The following is a 24,668-nucleotide window of genomic DNA, read 5'->3' on the forward strand; positions in this document are numbered from 1 at the left end:
CTGAGTTCAGTATCCCTTTTTTTTTATTATTATTTTACCTCATTTACCAGAAAATAGTGTTATCTTGAATATTAACTGTTCCTTATTTTTTTTTCAAATAAAATTGCCTTTCTTTCTGAGGTGTGCCTAAAATTACTTTTTTCCAGGAAATGTGTACTGTCTTTTGAAATAAATTGCACTAAGAGTAGGGGTTTTACCCATTACAAATCAGTACATTAGGAAGCATATGAAACTATCACATTCCTACCTCACTGATTTTATTTCATAATGAATTTACATAGTATACATTGACTGCTAGTACTGTTTCCAAAATAACATTTTTAATACATTTTTCTGCTCAGTCTGCAGATGTTCCCTGTACCAGATGTACAACTTGAAAAATAACAACTGCTAAAAATACACAAGCTGTCAGCTTTGTTTTACTGAGAAACTGTAACTTCAAGTAAGATGGATTTGTATTTAAGTACAGCGTAAACATCAAAAAATATTCCCAAAGACTTGATGACAATCTTATCAAATGGTGAAAATGATAACATTATAAATGCATAATTTCAGTCCAAGGTGGGGTAAAGGTGAAGTAAAATTGTTGTTCTGTAAGCTAATAACACTGACATCTATTTCAAAAACATCATAAAAAATTAAATGGTATGCTTAGTGAAATAACTTGTACTAGTATTTTCTTCTCTATATTAACACCTTAAAAATAGATCACCCTTTGTTCTTACACCTTTAAGCTGTCATAGCTGTCATATTTTTTACCTGACCTTGCAGAAAGTATGTCTCTTACTGTGCTAAACAAGCTGTGAAAGTACTGTGATTTCAAATAAACCCTTAAAAAAGCAAGTAATGATGCTCCCTTTCCACTTAGTTCAGGGTTAATTATACTTGTCAAAGAGACAGTAAAAAAAGGCAGTGAAAATTTTGACAAACTGATGGCAACCACACAGACCGTGTATCTCCAGCAGTTCCTATTTGTCAAAGTTGCACCCATTGATAAAGTCAGAATGAGGACAGTATTTCAGAAGGCTCATTTTTTCCATTGTTCTTACACAGAATAAATCAATACAAAAAAAAAATTAATATGTTGTAAATTGCAATAGAGAAAATTTGACAAGCTGGCAGATTTTATTTTTATGGAAGTTCTGACATAATGTATCTTAAGCAAAGATCGAAATTTCATGACAGTGTTCCTTCTTGCTTTTTAATGTGAGTGTGGGTGTGCACATATACAAAGTTAGATTAATGCTGTAAGGAGCTCTGGTTAAAAACAAATACAGTTTTAGAGAATAACTTGGATAGAAGTATGGTTTTTGAAGTGCAGACTTTAAAAGTCCTACCTCTCTGCAGATTCATCTGAATTTTCCTCTGTGATCATCTGCAGCTCCTGTGGGGTTTTATTTGAATCTTCTTTGACACAGTTTTCCTCTGTGCTTGTTTTGGGAATATCTTCATTTGATCGAAGCTGTTCTATGAGGTTTTGTTGATGCCAGGCTTGAATGGATCGGTGGTGCACCGGGGTTGGACCTGGCACAGGTGCCAGTATATTGTGGTGGACAGGACTGCTGTTTTTCTTCAGCCCATTTCTGTCCCGTGAGTGGTTCTTCAACCTGTTCTGAACCGGTGTCCCTCTGTGTTCATATCCTTCCTGCTGATGGCAGCCCCCCGTGCCTGCAGAGCCTTGCGAGGGGTGACTGAACCACCTCCAGCGGAGCCTCAGGATCTGCTTCACATCAAACTCTTTCTTTCCAGATACTGACATTTTTTCCAGGAAAAAAAAAAAAATAAATGTATATATATACAAAAGCCTATTCTTTTAGAAAGGAAACAGATTCTTTATCTCTTGTGTTTCAACTCCTCTTCTTAAGAAAAGACAACAAAAGAACAAATACCGGTAGCTTGCTCTCTCTCTCTCTCTCTCTCTCTTCTGATTAATATACTGCAAGCTCTTCAAGCCGATGCTAAGCTGCTGCTAACTGTATAGGTGGGAATCCATACTGACAGGATGATGAGGTCAGACCTTAAACAAGTAAATCAGCTTAGCACAGGAAAGCAGCAACCATAACAGTACCCAGCTGCTAGGCTTACACACTCACAGCACTATAGCACAGCTCTCTAATATATAACCTAGCCTCACATGATCCTAAGGGATCTTAAGCTGCAACTTAAGATGCAGGAAAGCACACACAAATAAAGTGACAAGACTTTCTATCTCATGAGGTTTTCCACTGCTAATAAGCAATGCTGCATTTCACAGAAGATTTATAGAGAATTCTTTTATGGACTTCTTACACAGATTTTTGGTAATGATTCACTGTGAAACTGTCCTGCAGTTCATGTGTTTCCTTAAGAGGTTTGCATGTGTTTATCTTGCTATGTAAAATTCCTACAAATGGCCTCAGTGTGGTAGCACTTACCTAAAGGAAAGAAGCAGCGTTTCAATATGTTGTGCAGAACTATGTATTTTCTCACCTACAGATATATTTCTCAATGTGATTACAGGGAGAGAGAGAACAGAGGGAGGGAGCTCATAAAATCGGAGATGTGCTCCCAGAACGACTGTATCTGTGGAAAACACAGTTTCCTGGCTAAGTGCCTGTGTAAACACCCTTTGTCATCCTGCTCTTAATTTCTCACGGACAATGAAAACAGTGTGATTTAAAAAAAAAAAAAAAAAAACACAGCTTTCTTTTGACAGTGTACACTGTACAGCATGTTTTCAGCAAATTTAATAATTTCATACATTCATCCTCATCAGTCTGTTAATGGATGGGGCTGTGAGAACTGTTCCATGTGTATTTTGAAATAATGTACACAGATTGTTTTTGCATGCAAATCAAAAATAGTTAAATGGATAGGTTTGGTTTTATTTCTTGTGTTACATTCTCCACAGTGTGCTGTTGATGATCTATATGACTGTAAGCAGTGTGCAGAAGCAAAAAAAAAAAAAAAAAAAAAAATCTAAGATTCAGAATTAAAGAACCCTCTTCTTCAGACTTTTCTTTGGATAGTTGTGAGATAAATTACAGGACAAGGCAGGAACTGTAAAATAATTGAAATAAATTATGCTATTTAGATACACAGAGGGAAAGAAAATACTTTATACTAAATAAAAAATTATGAGAAAGAGTTGGCCATGAAAGGCAGAAAGGAAGAAGTTGAGAAAAGACGATATTTGAGAGACCTGCCTCCAGTATTGTGATTTACACAACAGCATTGTCACATGTGGACCTCCCAAACTGGTGCTGTCCCCCTGTAGAAGTAATACTCTGTTTAACAATCTTCACTAAGGTAAACTGGGTTCTCAAGTAATATTTACTTGAGAATAAAATGAAAGAAGGATTTATGTGTTAGAATACCAGGTTATTCTTAGTATTGTTAATGGAACATAGTTTTAAAAGACTACATTTTTAAGTTTTATAGGAATGGATAGAAATGATAAAACTCATTCAACTTCTAAGAAAATATTTTAAGAAGAAGGTATATAAAGCTTATTTGTGGTTTAATAAGGGATTTCAGTTTAAGCTTGTTGAGAATAAAAGCTAATAAAGAAGATGCTCACAAACTTCAGGGATTTTAAAGAATTTGTAGGGAGTGAGTAGATAAATGGAAATACTCGCCATTGGGTAAGAGAGACCGTTATGTCTTCAGAAGTCAGAGTAAGATGTTTTCTTACTTCAATGGCAGCTTTTTCTAACAATCTGAAGTTTTCTGGAGTGTTTTACTATTCACTTTCATAAAAGTAATAAAACTTAGCAGTGTAGTGGTATCCATATATATTCCTGAGGATTGCCTACATGTCAATCCAAATCTGTTTTAAAGAGAGTCTCAATGTAGCAAGTTAATAAAATAATTTATAATAAAATCTTGTAGAAGTGGACAGAGAACATGGTTTCTCGCTACTGTCTTAATCAGGTCATTGAGTTCTTCCTGCAGCTCTGACAGTTCCACTTAGAAATAGCTCTGATATATTGAATCCATAATTTTTACCATCTCACAAAGCTTTTGATGGTTTCCTTTCCTTAAATCTTTTTTGCAGATATTGTTAAAAACACATAGCATGAATTTGACTTAGAATGTAGAACTTCTGTTTGTAAATTACTCTTTTTCCTAGTATTCAGCACATATTTTGGCAGATGTTGTGTATCTAGCTGAAATTTAAGAAGTAAGACTGGACATTTCCTGAAGAGACTGTTTTGCTCAAAAAGTCAGCTTGAGTCAGCATGGAATATGCTTTAGGTAGGGCATAAACAGATTATTCTTCACACAGCTTATTACCATTCTGGCTAAAACTTCAGTATGCTGTACTGGGACAGTATAAGTGATTTTATAAGCCAAAACTTCAGGCCTGATTAGACGCAGGTATGTGGTATAAACATGATACAGGTTTGTGCCATCTACTAGCTTGTAATCATTTATGTCTAACCTCTGGTCTTTGTCAATATGAAGGGAACAGGAATTTTATCTTTACCTTACCTTTTAGGAGAGACATTGATTATAAAATTATAGGTCAGAATCTTAAACAAAACCTGAGAAAACTAAGTTCCCTTGAAATAGAATTCAATTTGAGTGTTTATTTCTTCATGATTTCTCTATAAATCTTTAAGGTACTTTTAGGCATATCTCTGGGTTCAAACATCTAAATGTGAGAAGATATATCTATTATTACTATTCCTCATTTCATATGTTTTCATGTAGATAGCCATCCATCATAATACCTTTATTTTTTCCCCTTCACAAGTGGAAATCTGCAAAGAACAGCATTTTCTAGGGCTGCAGCAAGTTTATCAGAGGCTACCGAGAGGCTCAGGGGGCTGAAGCACGTAATGGATGAAGGGAGGCTGCTAGAACAGGCTCTGTTCAACTGTATGAGGAAAAGGCTCAGGGGCATCTCATTGCTGTCTTCAGGCACCTAATGAAAGTACAGAGAAGACAGAGCCAAACTATCTTAGAGGTGCCCAGTGATAGGAACAGAGGCAACAGACACATATTGGAACATGGGAAATTCTAATTAGGCATAAGAAACAGATTTTCCCTAAAAGGTAGGAAGATGTTGCCAAGAGGCTGTGGCATCTCCATCCTTACAGACGGTGAGAAGGACATGGCCCTGCACAGCTGCTCTGACTGGACTTGCTCTGAGCAGGAGGTGGGACTAGCTGGACCCTTTTCAATCTGTTATCCTGGGACTTTGTGATGTGCCAGGGGGTGTTTGAGATGTAGCCTAGAGGCTACAGTACAGCCATGTAAAACTAATGCAGTTGTTAGGAATTAAGAGACATATTTTAGAAAACCATTTGGAATCAAAACAGCTCAGTATAACTGCCTGCAGTTGTGGGGGATTTCTAATTGTTCCTTTCCTCAGAGGCTTGCTTGTAGTTTGAGGGAAAAGAAGTTGGTATTCTCTGAAAAACCTCCTTTTGATTCAATGGGTAGTAAGCTTTTGAGGAAGATCTTCAACCATGTTAGGAAATTTAAATAAATGTGAGGGTAGACTGACATTTACCAGGGAGCTGGACATCATTTTAAAACATTTATGCAAACATGCTGAACTTCCAGATAAGTCAAGATGTACCTATTATTAGCAAGAGTGTAAATAGATGTTAATAATAATTGTAAGATTACAGCTATAAATACCTAATAAGGCTTTTGAATTAGAAAACTATAAAAATACTTTTATCATAAACTACCTTTGAGAAGAAACAGAGAATTTTCTTTCTGTCATGAATCATATTTCAAATCACAGCTTCCAAAATGACTTAACTATGGCTGCCTCACATGTTCATCTGCCTACAAAACACTATAAAGAAAGGAATTTGCTAATGCATTTCAAAATAGCAGGATTCCCTAATTATTAACTTAGTGTTTGAGGGTGAGGGAGTTGGGTTTATTTGTGTTTTCTTTTTGAGAATTTAAACAAGTGCAATATATTCATGCAGTTATACAATGTTTGTTCCCTTCTCAAAAGAGACATGGTAAATGACATTCTTTTTCTGTTTGCTTTGAGCTGGTAGTGCAGTGCATGCATGAAAAGCCTGTTAGAAAAAAATTTCTCTCTGTTCTAACAAGTCAAGCAAAGAATAATAAGAATAAATCATCCAACTTTCTTGTAGAATAATTCAAGAAAGATACCATCTGTGGACTCTGAAGCCAGCAGTATTGCAAGGGGTAGGTTACTAGCAAGCATTAATGAAGTAGATCTTAGCTGAAGGGGAGGCAGACCAGAATAACTGTATTTTTTATTTAAAAAAATAATAATAATAAAAAAAGAAGCCTGGGATATCTTTGGACCAGAGGTCTTCAATGCCAAGCTCACTGATGCAAAACTTTCATAACCAAAAGTTAAGATATTTTTGTGATATTTCTTGAGATAATTGATATCTATTTTGACATATTTTTTAGGAAGTCAAGTTAATTAAAAGCTTGTATCAATAGTGTATGCTCTACAGTGCTTGCAATTGGCGAAAACATCATACTGAGATCTACATAAGTACAGATCTTAGATAACTGAAGTCCTGTGTGAAGGGCCCTCTATCCTGTCCTGTGTGTATAAGCTCTCTATCCAAACAACGTATTCTACAGGATTTTTACAGTTTGTGTATTCAGAATATGTACTTATATTGCATATGAGGCCAGATAAAGAGAACAAGAAGTTGATTATTTTCATTACATTGTTTTGGAAATGGAGAACTCCCATTAGTCCATCCCTTGTAAAAGAGATATTCCAGGAAACATCTGCACATCACAGCCCCAGCATTAACAGTTAGATGGAAGGGAACATGATCAAAGCAAAACAAATAGCTGTTTTTAAAATCTGCAGGAAAGTTCAACTTTCTTTTAAAAGAAAAATGTGAATGCAAGTTTGCAAATGCAAATCAGCTTAAAACAATCAGTTACTTTTGATACTACTAAAGATAGTAGAAATGATCCACTTAAGGGAAAGTGTTGACGCATTTAAACGCAATTGCATCCTCAAATAACTGGAAATGGTACTACAGATTGCAATCCACCTACAAAGCTGTGTGCCAAAACTGGAAGAAATCACAGCATTTCTACATGATCCAACAAAAAGAATGTGAGTATGCCTGGTATAAGCAATTCTGATAGTCTAAAAAAGTCTGAACTACTTGTTCTGATAGTGTGTGCAACAATATTGAACAAATTGACCAAGTTAACAAGTATTTCAGCCCATCAAAATCTGCCTATTATTTGCTGTCAGGGACTGAGACAGATGAGAGAGAGAAGATAATTGCCAACAGTTCTTAATAATGAAGAAAGGTGGCAAAGGCTCAGGGTCAGAATTTTCCAAAGTTATTACTTTTTCTGGATGCCTAATTTGAGACATCTGAGAAACAGAAACATAGCACAGTTATTTAAGCATTCCATTGAGCAGTTAAATATACTGGTCAGTTTAGAAAATCTTGTCTAACTTGTATGATTTCTGTTGAGGTTTACTGTGATGCTTGCCCTGTCCAACACGAACACAGAAAGTGCTACTGTAAACATTCTGGCAGTTTGCAGCATCCATCTTTTCAGTCTGCAGGTATGTGGTACAGCTGTAACATGGCCCTTCTGCAAACTCCTTTCCCTTCTGTGGAAGTTCTAAATCTCTTCCAGTAGCTACAACTGTATAGAACAAGGGGTGCTGGGGTGGTCTTCCTCAACTCCTTCCCTGGCTACTTATGAAGACTGCAGACTTTCTTGATATAGTGTGTGTATAAACTCATGGAATATTTAAGGGGAAAGCTTAGAGCTACAACTCTGACAGCAAGTCTGCCCCTTATGAAGACTAACTCTCCCAGCTATCAAGAAGAATTACTATTTTCATAAAAAGGCAATCTGTAGTTTTGCTTTAAATACATATATAAGCAGAAAACAAATAGATGCATTATTACTTTCTAAGAACTCATTTCTGACTTTTGTCTCAAAATAACTTCTTATGTATTCAAGATGAATGAAACTTATGAAACTTCCAAGGTGAAACTGGTTTTCTTTTGAGGGATAAAAATTGCATTTCTAAGGAATATTTTGTTCTGTGGAGTAAAAGATGACAGCAAAGTTTTGTTTTCAGTATGGCTGGCAATATTTTATACGATGTTTTCTGGAAACTGAACAAGTACTTGGAAAAATACACCTTGTGTTTTAGAAATACAAGAAACATTCCTTTTCCCCTGTTAACTCTGAATGTCACACAAATGTCACACCTCCTAGAAATACAAGCAAAGCTGAATCCTAATGTATCTGCTGTCAAGTCAAGAAAGGGTCTGTTTATTTTTTATTCATTTATTTGGAGGTTTGATTGCTTATTCTTGAAGTGTCCTACCAATTTGTTCTTCTCTCACTGGCCATTCATTATCTTCTGCTGAGTATTTCCTATAGCATTTGAAGCTGTAAGCCTTTCTGTTGTAAGAAAACAGACTTGAACAGGTCATTAGCAAGATGTATGCATGAATGAATATGCTAGTCCCATTGCAGTAACATTGAGCACTAAGCAGGTAGCTATGATCTAAATATAGTTTGTCTTCATTACTCTCGTATAAAAAGTTGCTTCTTAGAAAACAAAAACACAACAAAAACAAGCAATTGTAGTTGTAGCTATGTACCGTGAAATATAAAAACTATTTTAAATCCTATTTAAAAACATACTATTTAAAAACTATTTTAAACTATTTTTTAAAAACTTTTAATGTATCCCACATTAGAGAAAGATGTCTTTTTTTTTTTTTTTTAATAGTAGTGTTTTCAATTTCAACTAGCAAATACAGGCATTATTTCTTTATTAAATGTTATCAACCTAACTCAGAAGTGTGAATTGACATAGAACCTTTCATTATACTAATAATCTGAATCAAAAGGAAACAATTAGTGGCATGACATGATTGTGAAAATGTGATGTTGAGAACTATGGAGATATTCAAAACAGCACTTTTTATAGTTTTTATGTAAATTTGTCATAGTCTGTGTCACAGAAAAGCATAGCCTTATCTTTTTCTGCTATAGAGACATAGAATAATTCAGGTTGGAAGGGACTTCAGGAGCTCTCTAGTCCAACCTCCTGAACAACACAGGTATGAGGCCAGACCAGGTTACTTGAGGTTTTATGTTGAAATCCTCTAGGATAGAGACATCAGAACCCTTCTGGAGAACCAGTTATAATGCTTGACTGTCCTAATGTAAGTAGTAGAATGGTTGATGAACTTTTAATTACAGTTATTATGTGTAACAACTGTATCAAAACAGACACTGATTATATGTGTCTGTATTATATGCATATGATGGCATATATTTCATAACTATAAAAGGATTGTGATTGTATCTTTATGGTGAAAATACTTCATTTTTTTTGCTTAGTCACTAATAATCAGAAAGCTTATTTATTCACCAATTATTATCATTGGATATTAAAGTGTATGGAAAGGATATGGCATACCCTCAACAAAGCCTATTATTTAGATTTGGCTCTTGTCAGTATACGTCTTTATCATATGCATCTCAAAGTCTTGACAGAATAAGGACTTATGCCCAAGGTCAGTCATCTCTAATAAGTTTTTGAGTGTGACTTTTGTTCACTGTCTCTTAAAAAGTAATAAATGCTGTCTTTAATTTCAAGAGAGGGAGGTCGTTGAGGCAGTTGTGTCTCAGTACAGTGTAGAATGTAATTCTTGGATTATTTTAGCATTTAATAATGGCTTCTGAGTATGGCTTCATAATGGTTTCATAATAACAAATGGCTTTTGAGTCTCACAAAAAGTGCTATATATGTCAGGAAAAAATCCTTAGAATGTTTGGCCATGGACATCCTCCAAGTCACTGACAACACAGACTATAGAGCTCTTTGAGTATTCATGGAAAAGTTACCTGCCTTGGGGCAGGTGTTTGAGTGGTTTGAGGCTTCATGTATTTCTCCTTAATTACTTATCTAACTTCCAGTACACATATTGGTTCAACCACGGTCAGGAAGCTGGTCTGAGTCATCTACAGGCATTCTGGTTTAGATCAATACAGGGGTGCAAGCCAGTTTTTTTTTACAAATAAAGGAAATAAGTTAGAGGTTACTACTATTTTTTTTTTTTTGTAGCATAATGAACCATCAACCTTTTTCCTTCCTTCTGTTTCTCTTCCATTGGTCAGTTTTCCTATCAATTTTCCAAGACTTTTGATCTCTCCTTCGTGGTGCCAGAACAGTGCAAGGGATATAATACTTTAACAATACTATGATTACAAGCATCACTGTCAAAGCTTATCTGAAAAAGTACTTTAAGCCGCCAATATCCTTCTCAGCAAACTATCTCCCAGCAGCCTACCATCAGGCATCCTTTTGGTCATGTCACCTGCAAAAGTACACATTAACTCAGTTTTTACTTTGTCAAAAAGCCATACAGAATAACATCACAATCTTGTTGTTCAGCCTGGCTCTAGCTGTTGTCGGCTGCCAGGGTGCCTTGAGGCTGCTCTTTTACTCTCTGATGCTAGCACAGAATTTAAACACAGCTTTAAACCACTGAAGTCCTGAATTTATCATGCAAACAAATTTGTTTCTGTTATTTCTGCATTATTATTTTTATTTTTTTTTAGGAAATACTGGCTCAGCATCAATATTTTGGAATGTTAGAAATTTTAAGTATGCATTTTCATATTTTCTGGGAAAAACCCATTAGTGTTGTATATAAGAGTATTGTGTAATTAAATGAAAACTGGAGAACTTATATTCAAATATAGAATGTTTTATCTTCATATATATTGATTAATAATCATAAAAGGTACTAAACAACACAGTGATCATACCGGTAAGTGACAGCAAACTGCAAGTAGACAAGTACTGTGAAACCTCCAGAAAGCACAGATAATATATAATATTCTGAAACATAAATTGTTAATGACAGACTCCCTAGGGAAAAGAGAAATACAGGCTACTGAAAGAGAAACAGAAAATGACACCTGATGATACATTAAATCTGATTATTTAGCATAAAAGATGGTTGAAATATGCTGTTACAGACTAGGATGGGGGGGAGAGGAGTGATGGAGATCACTCTCCATCTATCTTAAGATAGATTATTCTGTCTTAAATTCCTCCAGAACTTCATCAATAGTTGTATTTGATCCAGTCCTGTATGTCTTAACATGAATTTCCTTGTCAATTATGCCATCCCAAACATCAGTGATGTTAAGAGAATTTTTTATGGGTGTAACAATCTGAGTTCCAGCATTAGGAGCTGTAGACAAGCAGATAAAAACTTCCATTTCACATTTCTAGCTCAGTTTGGGTCTTTGAGTGAGATGCATGTAGTCTATAATGTCTGTCTGGAAGTTCTGTATCAGACAGCAGGAACTTCTGGTACTTCTATGATAATGTCAGGTAGCACCATTTCCTGAAATAGAAGTAGATGCAGAACAGAAATACCCATCGTTGATAGGATATGTGTGCACAGATGAGATATGTAAATGGAAGCTAGCCCTCTTTTTGATTAAGGAAGATACTTGCATCTGCATACATTAACTGTAGGAATTCTTGAGATAGCAAAGAGAGAGATGTTGTAATAAATTAAATCATTTTGCAAATACAATACTAGCGAGCCATTCTTAGAAGAAATTAAGCCTAGCAAGCCTCCTGATATTAAACCTCTGCTGAAATTAATTAGTAATATCCAACTTAATATAGTTTAGCATGTCACAACTGTAAATTCAGACAGCTGCTCTTGGTTTATTATATCAGTATAAAAGGCTGTTTACATCAAATCGTTTTGAGGTCTCAATTTTAAAATCAGGCATCATAAAGCAATTTTACTTTACTTTTGACCACATTTTAAGGTGATTTAGATACTTGGGAAAGATGGTATTTGGCCCTTTGGCTGACTGAATTTTCTAAATTGAGTTACTGATTATACCTCTTGTTATTGAGTAGTTGATGGCTTTAATACCTTCTTGATACAGTTATCACTTAGAAATATATTATGAATATCAGATGGTATCACCATTTCAGTGTAAAATAAAATTAACTTTAAATATAATGTCTGTAACTGTGATAGTGTTGATGTGGAATTTATGAACATAAGAAAAAATATAACCACTGATTTCCACTTCTTTAAAATACAAGATTAAAGTAACCACTGAAATGTACAGAAAAGGCCTTGATATGTGATTGCTTCTTAGTCAATGTTAGTGGTTGACTTTTTTTTTAGAAAGCTTTCTTTCATAATTTTATGTTTCATGTTAAGAGAAATGTTATGTGAGAAACCAGTGGGGAGAAAAAAGCTATTTGACTCTGCTCACTTAATAACTCCTTCTTGCTGATCCTTTTCAGCATTTCATTCCTTCTGAAATTGCTTTTTGTATGCTGGAACACAGCTCATTGTTTTCTGCCTGACACAAGTCTAATCATTCTGGCTTGCAGACCTCTCACTTATGTAAGTAACAAGTAACACGTACATCTTGCAGAAAAGGCATTACTGTATTGCTGGGATATATAATCTTTGTGAAAGTCACCATATTTTATATTTTAAAGGAAACAATACAGAAATCCTAAAACTCTGTCTTGTGATTCAAATCATTTGTTTACTAGGATCTTTAATCATGTTGTTTTCAAAGACTTGGTAGAATCCAAGAAGCTGTAATAAAAAGGCGATGATTACTCTGCCTGTTATTTTTTTATACCTGTATAAGGATTCGTTTCTTTCTGGAATAATCTGCAGAAATATTCTCTCTCCTCACCTAGCTTTAAAGTGGAGAATTCTTTAACTTAAGCATATTATTTCTGCCAATATTTTGATTAACAGTGCACAAAACTTTTTTTTTATATCTGTTAATATTAGTTTTTTTAATGAAGAAAACCATGTATTAAAAAGCAAAATAAAAATGCAGGTAATAACATCATCAAATTGATGACCAGAATGCATTTTATTAATTTTTTTGGCAGTATTCTCAAAATCAGTACTGAACTGGGGTAGTTCCCAGCTCTTCAGCATTTTTGGCAGTAAAATTCAATTCATGTAAGTCTGATTCTTACAACAGCTTACATCTGTAAATGGAGACAAAAAAAAAGTCAAATTATTTTCTTATCATGAAAGACTCATGATGATGACAAATTGCATCCAACAACTCATGGTCAAAATCCTATTATCATCAACTCTTAGACATGTCAAACTGTTGAGGTGATTCATCTTACACTGTGGTCCTCAATCATGCGTATCTTTAAATCTTTCTTAATAAAAGCAAACATCTCTAGGGAATCCTAAACCCTGGACTGAAACATCAGTATTATTATCAGACTTGAACCAGCCCACTTATCTTTTTCTCAGAACTGGTACACTGTAAAACAGCTGCATAACACTATTTGCATTTTAATCCTATCAATAGTGAACGTTTATTAATGTGCTAACTAATGTTCTCCTACTCACATATTCACAACAGCTAGAATATTCTTTTTGAACAGGGCTACACTGAACAGATACAACATTTGCAACTTTCTGAGGATGAGCAGTGCTTTAAAAGCTATATTTTGTTTCTTCCCTGTTATACATACGTACCATCTACTGTTGTGTCCATATCCATTGCTCCTAAGATGACATCTATACTAACTGGCCACCTGACAAAGAAACAACTGCTTGCTCTACATCTTCCTTTTCTCATCAGTTGTCCATATGAAGAACCAAAAACTTGATTAACAAGATGTTTTTTTTGTTTGGTTGGTTTTTGTTTTACATGTACTTTCCTATTTGGGCATCCTTTGGGGCAAGATGAACCTATCTGTGTGGAGAAATTTCTAATTTACTTAGGATTGTAAATGCATGTAGTCCATATTAAATTACTTGTTTTTTATATAATATATACTATTTATATATTATATCTTTACTTATATAAATTAATATATATATTGCACTAACCCAGAATTTTTGTACTAATAAAAAAAAAAAAAGAAAAGAGAGAGATCTTTTTTATAATGGGAATTATAGCTGTACTTTTTGTAACAAAAACTACTTAAGTAGTCTGCTGAGTATCTCTTAATTATTTGACAAGTTGCATATAGTCTCTCCATTCTTGAGTATTCTTTCTTCCTTTAGAAACAAACATGAGGAATTTTATCCTCTGCCCATCTTGTAAAAATAGATGGTTCCAGAAACAGTCAGCTACTGGGGAAAACATTTGGAGACTTTCCCAGATTTCTATTTTATGTTTATTCAGATGAATTTTTAGTGACCTATAGAATATAATCACTCATGGGAACATCTGCCTGCTCTGAAACAATTCCCAAAAGAGTGGATTTTTACAATATAAAAGCATAAAACATGTTTGTTTCTTTAAAATAGAACAATTCAATACATAGCAGCAATTTGTTATCAAGCAGAGGAAAAGGAGAGAAAAGGAATTAGGAACTATTCTTCATCTTTATCTAACATCAATTACTTGAACATTCTATAATTGGGTATAAATTAATCATCTGCTTTAGTGCTATTAACAATCACAGGTTTGATTTCAGTAGCTGTAAATCAGCAAGAGAAGTGCAGATAAAAGCACAGGTACTTTATTTTCTGGTTCTTATCATGCATTGAAGAAAAGGTAAAATCAAAATCATAGCATAAAAACTGTATCTCTACTGCAGTAGAAGACCTCAGCACTCAACAGATGGACTTTTTTTGAATGTAGCCATTGATTCCATGATTGTCAGTCAGCAGTCAGTCAGAGTCAAGGAATTGTGATTCAATCTCCTTCATTCATTGACTTCAATCTATAATGGGTAACATAAGCCTCTCTACAACACATTAATTACTTGCGATTGTATTTCTCTCAATCACAATGTCATTAGGATGATATTAGTACTTGCTTCTCAGCAAGTATATGTTGCATTTACCTCTAGAATACTTCAGGTGCTGAACATTACTCTGAAGAAAAGGTATTTCTCACAGAGTTCTTAACATGCATAAACCAGCTTTCTGGTTTTCAGTCAATTTTTACTGTCTGTCTGTGAGAAACTTCCTGATCATCAAGGACAGTTTTACTAAGTTTTTACTAAGATTTCCCCTGTTTTGCACTAGGGTATTTTACACAATATGTAGCTGAATATACTAATTCCTTTAATGGGCTATGATCCCTTTGTTTCCAGAATTTATGGAAATATGCTCATTACTGTATACTTATGCAGCATCTGTGGAACTCTCAGATAATATGAATTTTTAAAATATAATGTAGTTGAAGAAATTTAATAATGTATATAAACCACTTATTAAATGGTAATATCATTAAATGTAGTGGCCTTATTATTTTCTGCAGACCATGTACAAACCATTTCAGGCTACAATATTTTCTGAAGAGCAACTTCTAACAACATAGAGATCTGTGGCAATGTAAAACTCTCAGCTGAAGGAAATTTTCAAGTTTTCAGGTCTATGATAAACACTGAATATACACGCAGTTTTGTGCTTTCATAAAACTTCATTGTCGAGATGTTGATTTCTAAGCTGTATATGTAGGAGAGTGGTTTTGTTTGTAAAATATTTAGTTGCAAGTCTTCTAATAGTTTGCAAGCTGCAAACTTATTTGACAACTATAGTTATATATTTGTGATTTTTAAGAGTTGAAGCCAAGCTCAAATCTTGTATCATATTAGTGGAAAATTAACAATTCTCTGTATGACCTCTGACAACTAAGAATTTTGAATTCAGTGAATTAGAACCATTCCTAGATGCTGTGAGCAGCATCACTGGAGAAACTGATAAGCAAAGCTACCAAGTGGCAAAGACAGGATGATTTTTTAAAATTAACCGTGTTCAGAATGACATGCCTAGCCAAGGATAAGAGGTCTTCCTATGAAATTGGTAGCATTGTAGTTTCCTTTCCAGTTCAGTTAGATACATTTTGAAGGGAATTGTAGTTTCTATGTTTTTAAAAGATTTTGTTCCTTACTCCTCTGACGTGTCAAATAATGAACTATCAGTTCTGCATAGATAAATTGCAGCAGTAGGAAGAGGTAATTTTTGAAAGATATAATGACAATGTTTTAGTTTGAATTTCGGAAAACATGTGCTTTGGCACAATTGTATGAGAGTACAGAAGAAGTATTCTCTGATAATCCATAATTCCTAAATATGTAGTGTTGTTTCTGTATTGTGTACACTTTGTACACATATGCACTTTCTGTGATTAACATATTGTAAGCATTTGGACAATATTTTCTTCCTTCTTCATTAGAAAGTGTATAAAGACAAAACACCACCCACCCCTCTGCAGCTTGCATCCTTCAGGAAATTATGTTGTTAACTCTCTAAGCTAGATGCGTAAGTCAGATTTTGCAAGACTGAGAGCTAAACTGCAAAGGAGCAACATTCTTAGTTGTACGTATTAGAGCTTTTATTTCTGTAGAAGCTCAGGGAAAGCTTTGCAGTGGGAGATTCCCACTTGAAAACTGCCCTGCAGGTTCATTGCCTGGCTCTATTTGAGTGGAAAAAAGAAGTATATTTAGTACAAAGACAGTACTTGAATTCTCAGCATATAGGAGCACATAGTTACAGCTGGTGCTGCTCTAATATTTAAGGATAGGACTGCCTTTGTGCCATTTTTGTAGCTGTTCACAAAACTGTTTGGACCATTATTCACACATGATACTGATATATGGCAGGAAAATATAGAAATAAAGATGGAAGGAGGAAAAACTCTTACGTCTCTCTTAGTCTCTTCAAATTTTAATTAGTGTTCATCAGCTGCTGCTGATTTTCAGTCCAGCCTAGGTTTTGTGAATCAGTAACAGCCTTGTAGAGCTTATAGATGCAAGACACATCCCAGCTGAACTTGACAGGAGGGATTCACAACAGAATTCAGAGACTTTTTCAAACCATTGGACACCATTTGTGCAGCACCTGAAGCCATCACCATGCAAACAGGCTCTGCTTACTGGGAATGAAGCACACTAGAATTGCTGCATGGGCCCTCCCAGAGCCGTGGAGGTGCAAGCATTTCAGCTCAAGGACTAAAACAATTTGTTTGGAAAAAAGAATAAGAAAGGAATATCAGATTCTTTGCTGAAGCCTGTTTAAAGTACTCTGTCAGCAGTGTAAAAGGATGGAGCAGAGCCACCTTCTCAATGTATAATGAGATAATCTGAAATGGGAAGACCACAGGCAAAGTCCTGTGGAAGGACTAAAATGGGAAGTCCAGGTCAGTGCAGAATTCTTTTCACATTACGTTCTCTTTAGCAACCTTTAAAGTAGTTGAAAAAAGAGCATCCACTTCCCTGTAAAAGAGACAGCATTTAAGAAACATTTTCTAGTAACAGGTTAGTTTTCTTTTATTGCAAACTAATTTATTTATTTATTTATTTTTGGTGTGTGCACAGTTGTCCTGTTATTCCTATAAAGAATTCAGTGCTAAACTCCCTGCTTCCTTATCGTGACTAAAGCCTTTCCCTACTTCATTTTTTTTGCATCTCCAGGCAATTTTGTTTTATTTTTTTTTTTCTCTATCCTTCTGATTTTTCTCAAAGTCAGTTTTTCCTGTTATTTACCTCTAAGCTAAATGCACATTTCCCACTCCCTCAATTTAGCAGAGGAATGTGAACACAATTATGTGGGAAATTCTTCGTTGTGTTATGAATCCACAGTTCCATTAATAGCGTAGCTAATCCAAATTGTCTCAATCTTGAAACTGAAATCTCCTGAACTGCTTGTTTTTAAAGCAAACAAAGGTAATACAAAATCTTTTTTAAAATCCCTTGGTCAGGAAAAGATACGGTCCACCAGTATAGTCATTAAGTTTGGTCTGTTCTTTTTCAGTCCTGTCAAAAAACTATTAGGTTTCAGTGGTCTCTCCCCAACCCATAAATCTTGCCAGGCATCCCTTATTTCTTAATTACATAGCATGGAATGTCTTTTTTGCAGATGTTCACTAATTTAAAATGACAGGGATACACAGTTTCAGGTGCTTATTTGTGCTACTAAAGCTATGTAGTGACAATTCTGTGTCAGCCTTGCATTCTTGGCTAATTATAGTACAGCTCTTGTTACTTGTATGCAGTTGTGAAAATATTGTTGGGTGAGGTGAAATAAGCTTACCATGTGTTCAGCAACTATAGACTATATTTTGCTCTGCTTTATTAGCCATATAAGTAAAGGTAATAAGATATTTCCTGTTGCTTTTAAGTACTTGGCATAATTACTTTTTCAAGTTCTAATTTCTAGTTTGTCTGCTTGTATTGTATAGCTACAAAACCAGGTCTATAAGATTGTGTAGCTACAGGTAAGATAATTAAATTCCTAGTAAGCAAAAGCAACCTGTCTGGAAAATTGGAATTTTTGCGTTAGCTGCTGCTGACTATGAAAAGATTAGTTCAAAGCTGAAGATAATCAGTACCATCAGAACTTTCAGAATCACTTAATGTCTGTAATACAAAATGCCACAGTATTTGTCTAAAAATTACAGTGATGATATATACTGGGTATTTCTTCATTGTCTTCAATCTTAGGTTCTAAGAACCTCTCAGAAATCTTTTATCATTTCTCAGAAAAGTGATACATTACTATCTTTGCTTTACAATATAGAAATTGCCTTTATGTTCTCTGTGGCTCCTCTCTCATTAAAGCAGAGCAGATTACCTCAGTAATTAATTATTTCATTATTATTACTTGGACATCTGACCATTGTCCAAGTGCATATATGTGTAACAAGCACGAAAGAAGAGCTGTGGGATAGACAACATATCAACTGTACCAAAAAGTGTCCATGATCCCTGTCCACATTTATAAGACAATCTTCTCCCATTCTGTTTTACTAGATAACCAATACATAGCAATGATATTCCCCTGTTGTTTTCAAAACAAAGTAATGCAATAAACACTGTTGTGCTAGTGGTCTTAGCACTAGGTACTATGACTTCAGTGTAAGACATTCTGGGCACAGGATATTTGGATTACTAAAAAATAATACAATGGACCAGATTAGCTAAATGCAACTGTTAAGCTACTAAAATTTTACTCCTAGAATACAGCACTCCAATAATTTTACACAGCTTTTCTGTGAATACTATGTATTTTCCTAATTCTGCATTTCAGAAAATTTTATTGCCAACAATTTCATCTAGGTTTATCTCACACCTTATAAAAACATAATGTTCAGCCATTTTTTAGTCGAATGGAAGACTGTCATTCAAGCTTGCCAGGCTGCATATGTGCTTTCATAAACAGCCAATGGGAAACACAATTCTGTAAACACCCTAATTTACAGTCAGCTTTAGCAGTGACTGAGGAGAAGCTCCCAAGTTGTGTGTGTTTCCATCAAATATTCAAATGATTCAGGTAGATAACTGACTATATCAAGGATACCTGTTGTGGGTCTGAGATGTTTTTCACTGTCTTACCCACTAATGTTTGTGGGTAATGAGATGCTGTGAAGAATTGATATGCATTGTTAGTGAGACATTGGCAAATGATCGCACACAGTGAAAGTATTTAAATTTAATTTAGTTTTAAATTATTTTTTTAATTTTAAATTAATTTTTAAAATGACACTGCAAACACATTTTTCCTCGAACTTCAGAATACATTTTGGGAGGTTGGAAATGCTGTGAGTCTAAAAAAGAATTTTTTTTGTTGCTTGTATGTGTGGAACTGCATCCTTGAACTTTCCTCTAAAGATTCAAATTTATTGCCATAATCCATTTGTTAACAATGAGCATTTGCAGATGTGCAGACATATAATTATAGGAAGTAAAAATAAGACCTCTGTGTAAAGAATAGCACAACAGGCGGGTTTATGATTTATGTAGTTCAAAAGGTTTGTTTTGTTTTGTTTTTAGCTTAGGAAGGAGATTGCTTTAGCAAAGTAACTACATACAATGTATGCATTTAATGCAGAAGGAGACAAGCCAAAGCAATTACTCTCCTTTTGGCCCATGTTATTTGTACAATTAGCCACCTAGAATATGATATTTTATCAAGCTACTTCTTTAAAATGTTTTGTGAGGCAACCTCTTTTATTTTTTATGCATGGATCAACCAGACCTGTTGCAGTTAATGGTTTTTGTCCCTAATACATTGCTTTTGCAGCAAACAGATCTCAATGATCTAAAACTTTTGGTACAATCTTCATATACCACTGAGTGAAATTGTTAAAGACAAGTTCCTCGTGGTTGGTAAGATTTCACAGTTCATACTGTGACTGAATTGAATTTGTTTGTAATCTATTACATAACTTATTTGTTATTTGTAGATACATACTCTAGTGATACAGAACCATTGTGTTCTGACAAGGAAGGAAAAATAGGTAAGAACAAGATACATTTTTGCTTTCAAGATACCTTCTGAATAAAGTAGAGCACACTTTTTAAAGCCTTGTCATCACATTCATTTTGATTTGTGTGTCTCTCTTCAGAGAACGCACACTGCTTCCTTTTACTCACCAGAACTAAGACGTGACATTGGTTTGTGCTGCAGGATTCTTGTACCTGCCGAACAGTGCAAAGGTGCTGCACAGGCATTTCATGTCTAGCATGAAAAAGTGAGATGTGCAAGGCAGAATATCTGTATTAAAATTCTGGTCTGGTGATGCCTTGCCAGTTGATGTAGGGATTATTGCATTTGCTTGACAGTGATCAGTTTGAGAAAATCCATAAGCGTATCCATCACTGAGAGGGATTTTGGAGATGATGATGATCTATCTTATCTGAAGTGCCAGTGATTGTTAAACTGCAGCTCTTATTTTTAGCTGATTCCAAATTTGGGTCCTTTGTGAAGACAAAGTGGAAAGAGATTGACATTCTTAAGGAAAAAAAATCCTTATGTACTTTATCTCCTGTCATTCTTTCTCTGATTGTAGTTTTTGAGTTGTTGCAGTTTGAGTTTTTGGTTTTGTTCATTGCAATGCAATTTAAATATATATTATCTGTTTGAGAACTTAGAGCTGAGAGATGGAAACCCAAATTCAAATGCATTAACAGTTGGAATATAATGCTAGAATTGTGCCATTGCTGCAGTGTATGAATGAAATTCAAGCCTTATTATATACTTAACTCATTACTGCCTTATCTCCTGTATCAATAAAGCATATTTGGCAGGTCTGTAATTTTTTTCACACTACCCCAAGTTCCATGAAATTAAGGCCAATGTTTGTACTGTGTTTACAGAACTTTCAGAGAACTGAAAAATTTTTGGAAATTCTTTTTTGAGGATATTTGGAAATTTCTATTTTGAGTCCTCCTAAGTTTTACGGGTGACTACATCATGCAGTGAGTAAAGATACTTTGAAAGGCCACAGTGAGATAGCCACCTCTTAACTCTGCTATTTGACAAAGAAATTGCACTTATACCTTCTACATGCTTGAATAGATGTAAATAAATATTATATGCTTTATTTTAAGTCAGGTAAATTCATAGTTGAGCTATAACACTTAAATATAAGAGTAGCCAATAGTGCAGTGAGAAGAGATAGAGTAAGTGCTGGAGGTGAACAGCAAAGGACAGCCTCTTTTTATGTGGGCTGGATTTTTTTGAGGGGAATATGATTTTGTGTTTGCTTTTGTTAAATAGGAGCTTAGAGAGTTTTTAGAAAAGACCTTGGTTTGAGATCAGCTTTTAAACTTGGGCTCTAAAATTTGGCAGAAGGCAGGAATGTTGCCATGGTAACCTGTCAGCTAGCACTGTGTTACTGAACCTCCTGCCAGTTCATCCACAGTCGAATGCTGAAGGCAACCTCTGAGGGTATTATATGTTCTGTCCTGAAACAGTTCACAGTTCAGCAGGCCCTTCCAAAAATAGCTGTTCGTGATTCTCAAGTCACAGCCTATCTGAAAAAAAAAAAAAAAAAAAAAAAGTTTTCCCTTCAGAAAGCTGAATGAATACCCTTCATCTTGATGGCGGATTTTCGTCATCCCAGTTAAACTACTGGGCGTTTTGTAGTGAGTGGAGGTGGTTTACTGACATTTTAATTGGAAGGATGATTATGCATTTTGTTCTAGAATATCGTCCAAATTTAGGATGCTGTCATCTTCATTTCTCCTGCACTGTGAACAGTGAGCATGGGGAAGTACTGTCGTCAGGGAAATGCAATCAAGCCTGGAACCCAGTTATACAATGCTTTTCCTCAGACCAAGCAGTGCAGGTCTTGTGTTCACAGTAAAAGGAGGTCTTTAGGTGGGATTAAGAGAAAACAGGATGATCTACAGCCTGCCTTTCCAGATCTTCCTGTGGCTAATACCAATACTATCTCAATACCCAAACTGAGTGGATAATTTGTTCAGCATTCAGAAACAATAGCAGAAGTAGTCCCACAGTAGTATAGAACTAGCACAGACTGGAGGGTAATGCAGTGCTGCTGGCCCCAGCAGCCTCTTAGCTGAATTTCTTCTTGCAGCAGAAGATGGTGATTGCTCAGCAGACCAGCCTCAGAGCTGTGTCTGTATCTCACAGTGCCCTGCTGGGATGGGAGATGCACCATGAGCTACTTGCAGTTTATGAGTTGCGTGTTGGTCACCCCTTGCTTCTGAGATATGTTTATATAATCTGGCCCAGCAGCTTCTATCCTCAGTCTAGACTATTTTAATGTGTATAGTACTCAGTATCACCTATAATTTTCTATTTATTTATTTGTTTATTTATTTTTCCATACAAGTAAGCACAGTGCTGGTCACCAAAAAAATACAGAATGAATTGCAGCACCTGTGTTCATATCCTCAGGCTTCAAAAAATGTTCATATCCTTCAGGCTTCAAAACAATCTAGGACCATTTTTGCTATTATATGTTTTCCATTGCTCTAGAAATATTTGTATTTGTTTTGGCAGTCTGCTTGAGTGTTAAGTGGTTTTTAGCCCAAGTACCTTACTGCTGTGTTTTCTTATCTCTGTATGATTACCTGCTAAACTGTGTCTTTGTTTCAAAATGCTTGTACTGTGATACACTTGTCAAAATGTGCACAGAAAATAAGCCACAACTAGAAATGCATGTCAAATACTGCAAAACTGACAGTTTCATTCAAATTAATGATGACTGATATGATTTGCCACAAGCATCATAGCTTCCAATAACATTTTCTTGCTGGCAGGAAGAAAAAAAAATAGCTTGGATGTTTTTGTTCTTTTTGCACTCAGTACTATGAAATAAACAAGATTCAAATAATATTTACACAAATTCTTTTGTTATCTATCTCATGATCTAGCATACGTCTGCACCTTTTAATAAAATATCTCACCTTCCATGATATTAAGCTTTTTAGGGTTCATACATAATACAAAATTAAAAGAGGAGTTACATGTGTTACCAGTAAGTCTATAGTTTTGTAATGGTATGACTTTTCTGTTCTACATTTAACAAGCCTAAATATTTGTGTGTGCATATATATACACATATACATTTCTTTTTATATGTAATATTATATATAACATACATTTTTATATGTGTGTTTATATGTATAAACATTTCAATATTTTAAAGGAACTGTGTTGGTGATGTGTGTGGAGGAGTGGTTTTGAGAACTTACCTTCTGAACATAAGAGAAGATTAATGTTAAATTCTGATAGTGCTATGGTTGAGACTGGAGTGGAAGAGGCACCAAACGTGAGTTACTGCCATGATGTCTGTTCAATTACAGGTGTTGTTTACAAGAAATTGAAGCTGAATGTTGACTTCTGATGCTGCAGTAGTAGGTACTGCAGTAGTAGGAGGAATAGGAAGTTTGATTGGATTTCACACTTTTACACACACTTCACACAGTTCCAGCTGAATTTCATTCTCAATTTATTTCTGTTAGTTGGAAGCTAGAAGTATTATTGGTGAGCATACAAAATTGTGATTATTTCCTCCGTGTTATTCAAGAGCGGATGTGTTTAATGTAGTCTTAGATTTGTATCTTTCATTCTGCAGGAAACACAAAACCTTAAAAAGAAGTTTGTTTATGTATTTATTTATTTTGGTTGAAATTGTGCTCTGGAATATATCATTCAAATTGAATTTTAAGAGCTACTTATACCTTAACACTCAAACAGTGCTAAGCAGAGGAATTTTTAAGTCACCTTTGTCCTTGCAGGATTTTGAGCTTGCTGTAAAGCAAAGCAGCCTGAAAGCTGCTCTGGATTTGGCAACCCTCTCTGGGGTCCCAGCAGTCTAAGGAATGCTGCCACCATGCTGCAACCTTTATGCAGGAAGTCAGGGACTCAACAGCAGGTGATTTGTAGCTGCTTGCTTAATGTCAAGGGAATCTCCTGCTGACCCAGTAAGGCTTACTACATAAAGCAGCCAAAACAGTAGGCAAGGACTGGCATGTTCTAAATTCCATTGTTTAGAACAACCTTTCTTTTAGATTTTTTAATTCTTTTTGTTTACAATTTTAGAACTTGTCTGTTTACTACATAGCTGGAGTGACTCACCCAACAACTACAAGCTACCTTATCATAAATTTTGTTTGTGCTTGTTAGGAAACTGGATACATGGATCTTTATTGTTCTCACTGGGCAGCTGGGGATCTAAGGGAGAGTGACAATCCTTATTAAGCTTGTCTTCTCTTAGCCTGTCAAAAGAGAGAGATCTTTTGTATTTGTGAGGATTATCATAAAGAACAATACATGGAAAAATAAATGGACCTACTGTCCCATGGGAGCCAGTGCAAGCCTGCCAAATTCAGCAGCTTTCATAATAATTTGAATGCCTGTATGTTAAAGTACAATGTAAAACACATCCGCTATTTTATCCTCCTTTAACAT

The 24,668-nt window shown here is 35.0% G+C and overlaps 1 protein-coding gene across 2 annotated transcripts in view; it reads right to left on the reverse strand.

Moving 5' to 3' along the window:
• KLHL4 (kelch like family member 4) overlaps nucleotides 1-24,668 on the reverse strand; it is an 83,115-nt gene that overhangs the window by 38,050 nt on the left and 20,397 nt on the right. The window contains exon 1 of one of the 2 annotated variants that reach the window (XM_005011475.6): nucleotides 1,338-1,759. The exons of the other annotated variant lie outside the window; for it this stretch is intronic. Coding sequence (XP_005011532.1) covers nucleotides 1,338-1,759 — 422 coding nt within the window. Of the gene's footprint in view, nucleotides 1-1,337; nucleotides 1,760-24,668 lie in introns of those variants that run through there. 2 annotated transcript variants of the gene reach the window in all.

The sequence above is a fragment of the Anas platyrhynchos genome, chromosome 10, assembly GCF_047663525.1.
Source record: "Anas platyrhynchos isolate ZD024472 breed Pekin duck chromosome 10, IASCAAS_PekinDuck_T2T, whole genome shotgun sequence".
Lineage (NCBI taxonomy): Eukaryota > Metazoa > Chordata > Aves > Anseriformes > Anatidae > Anas > Anas platyrhynchos.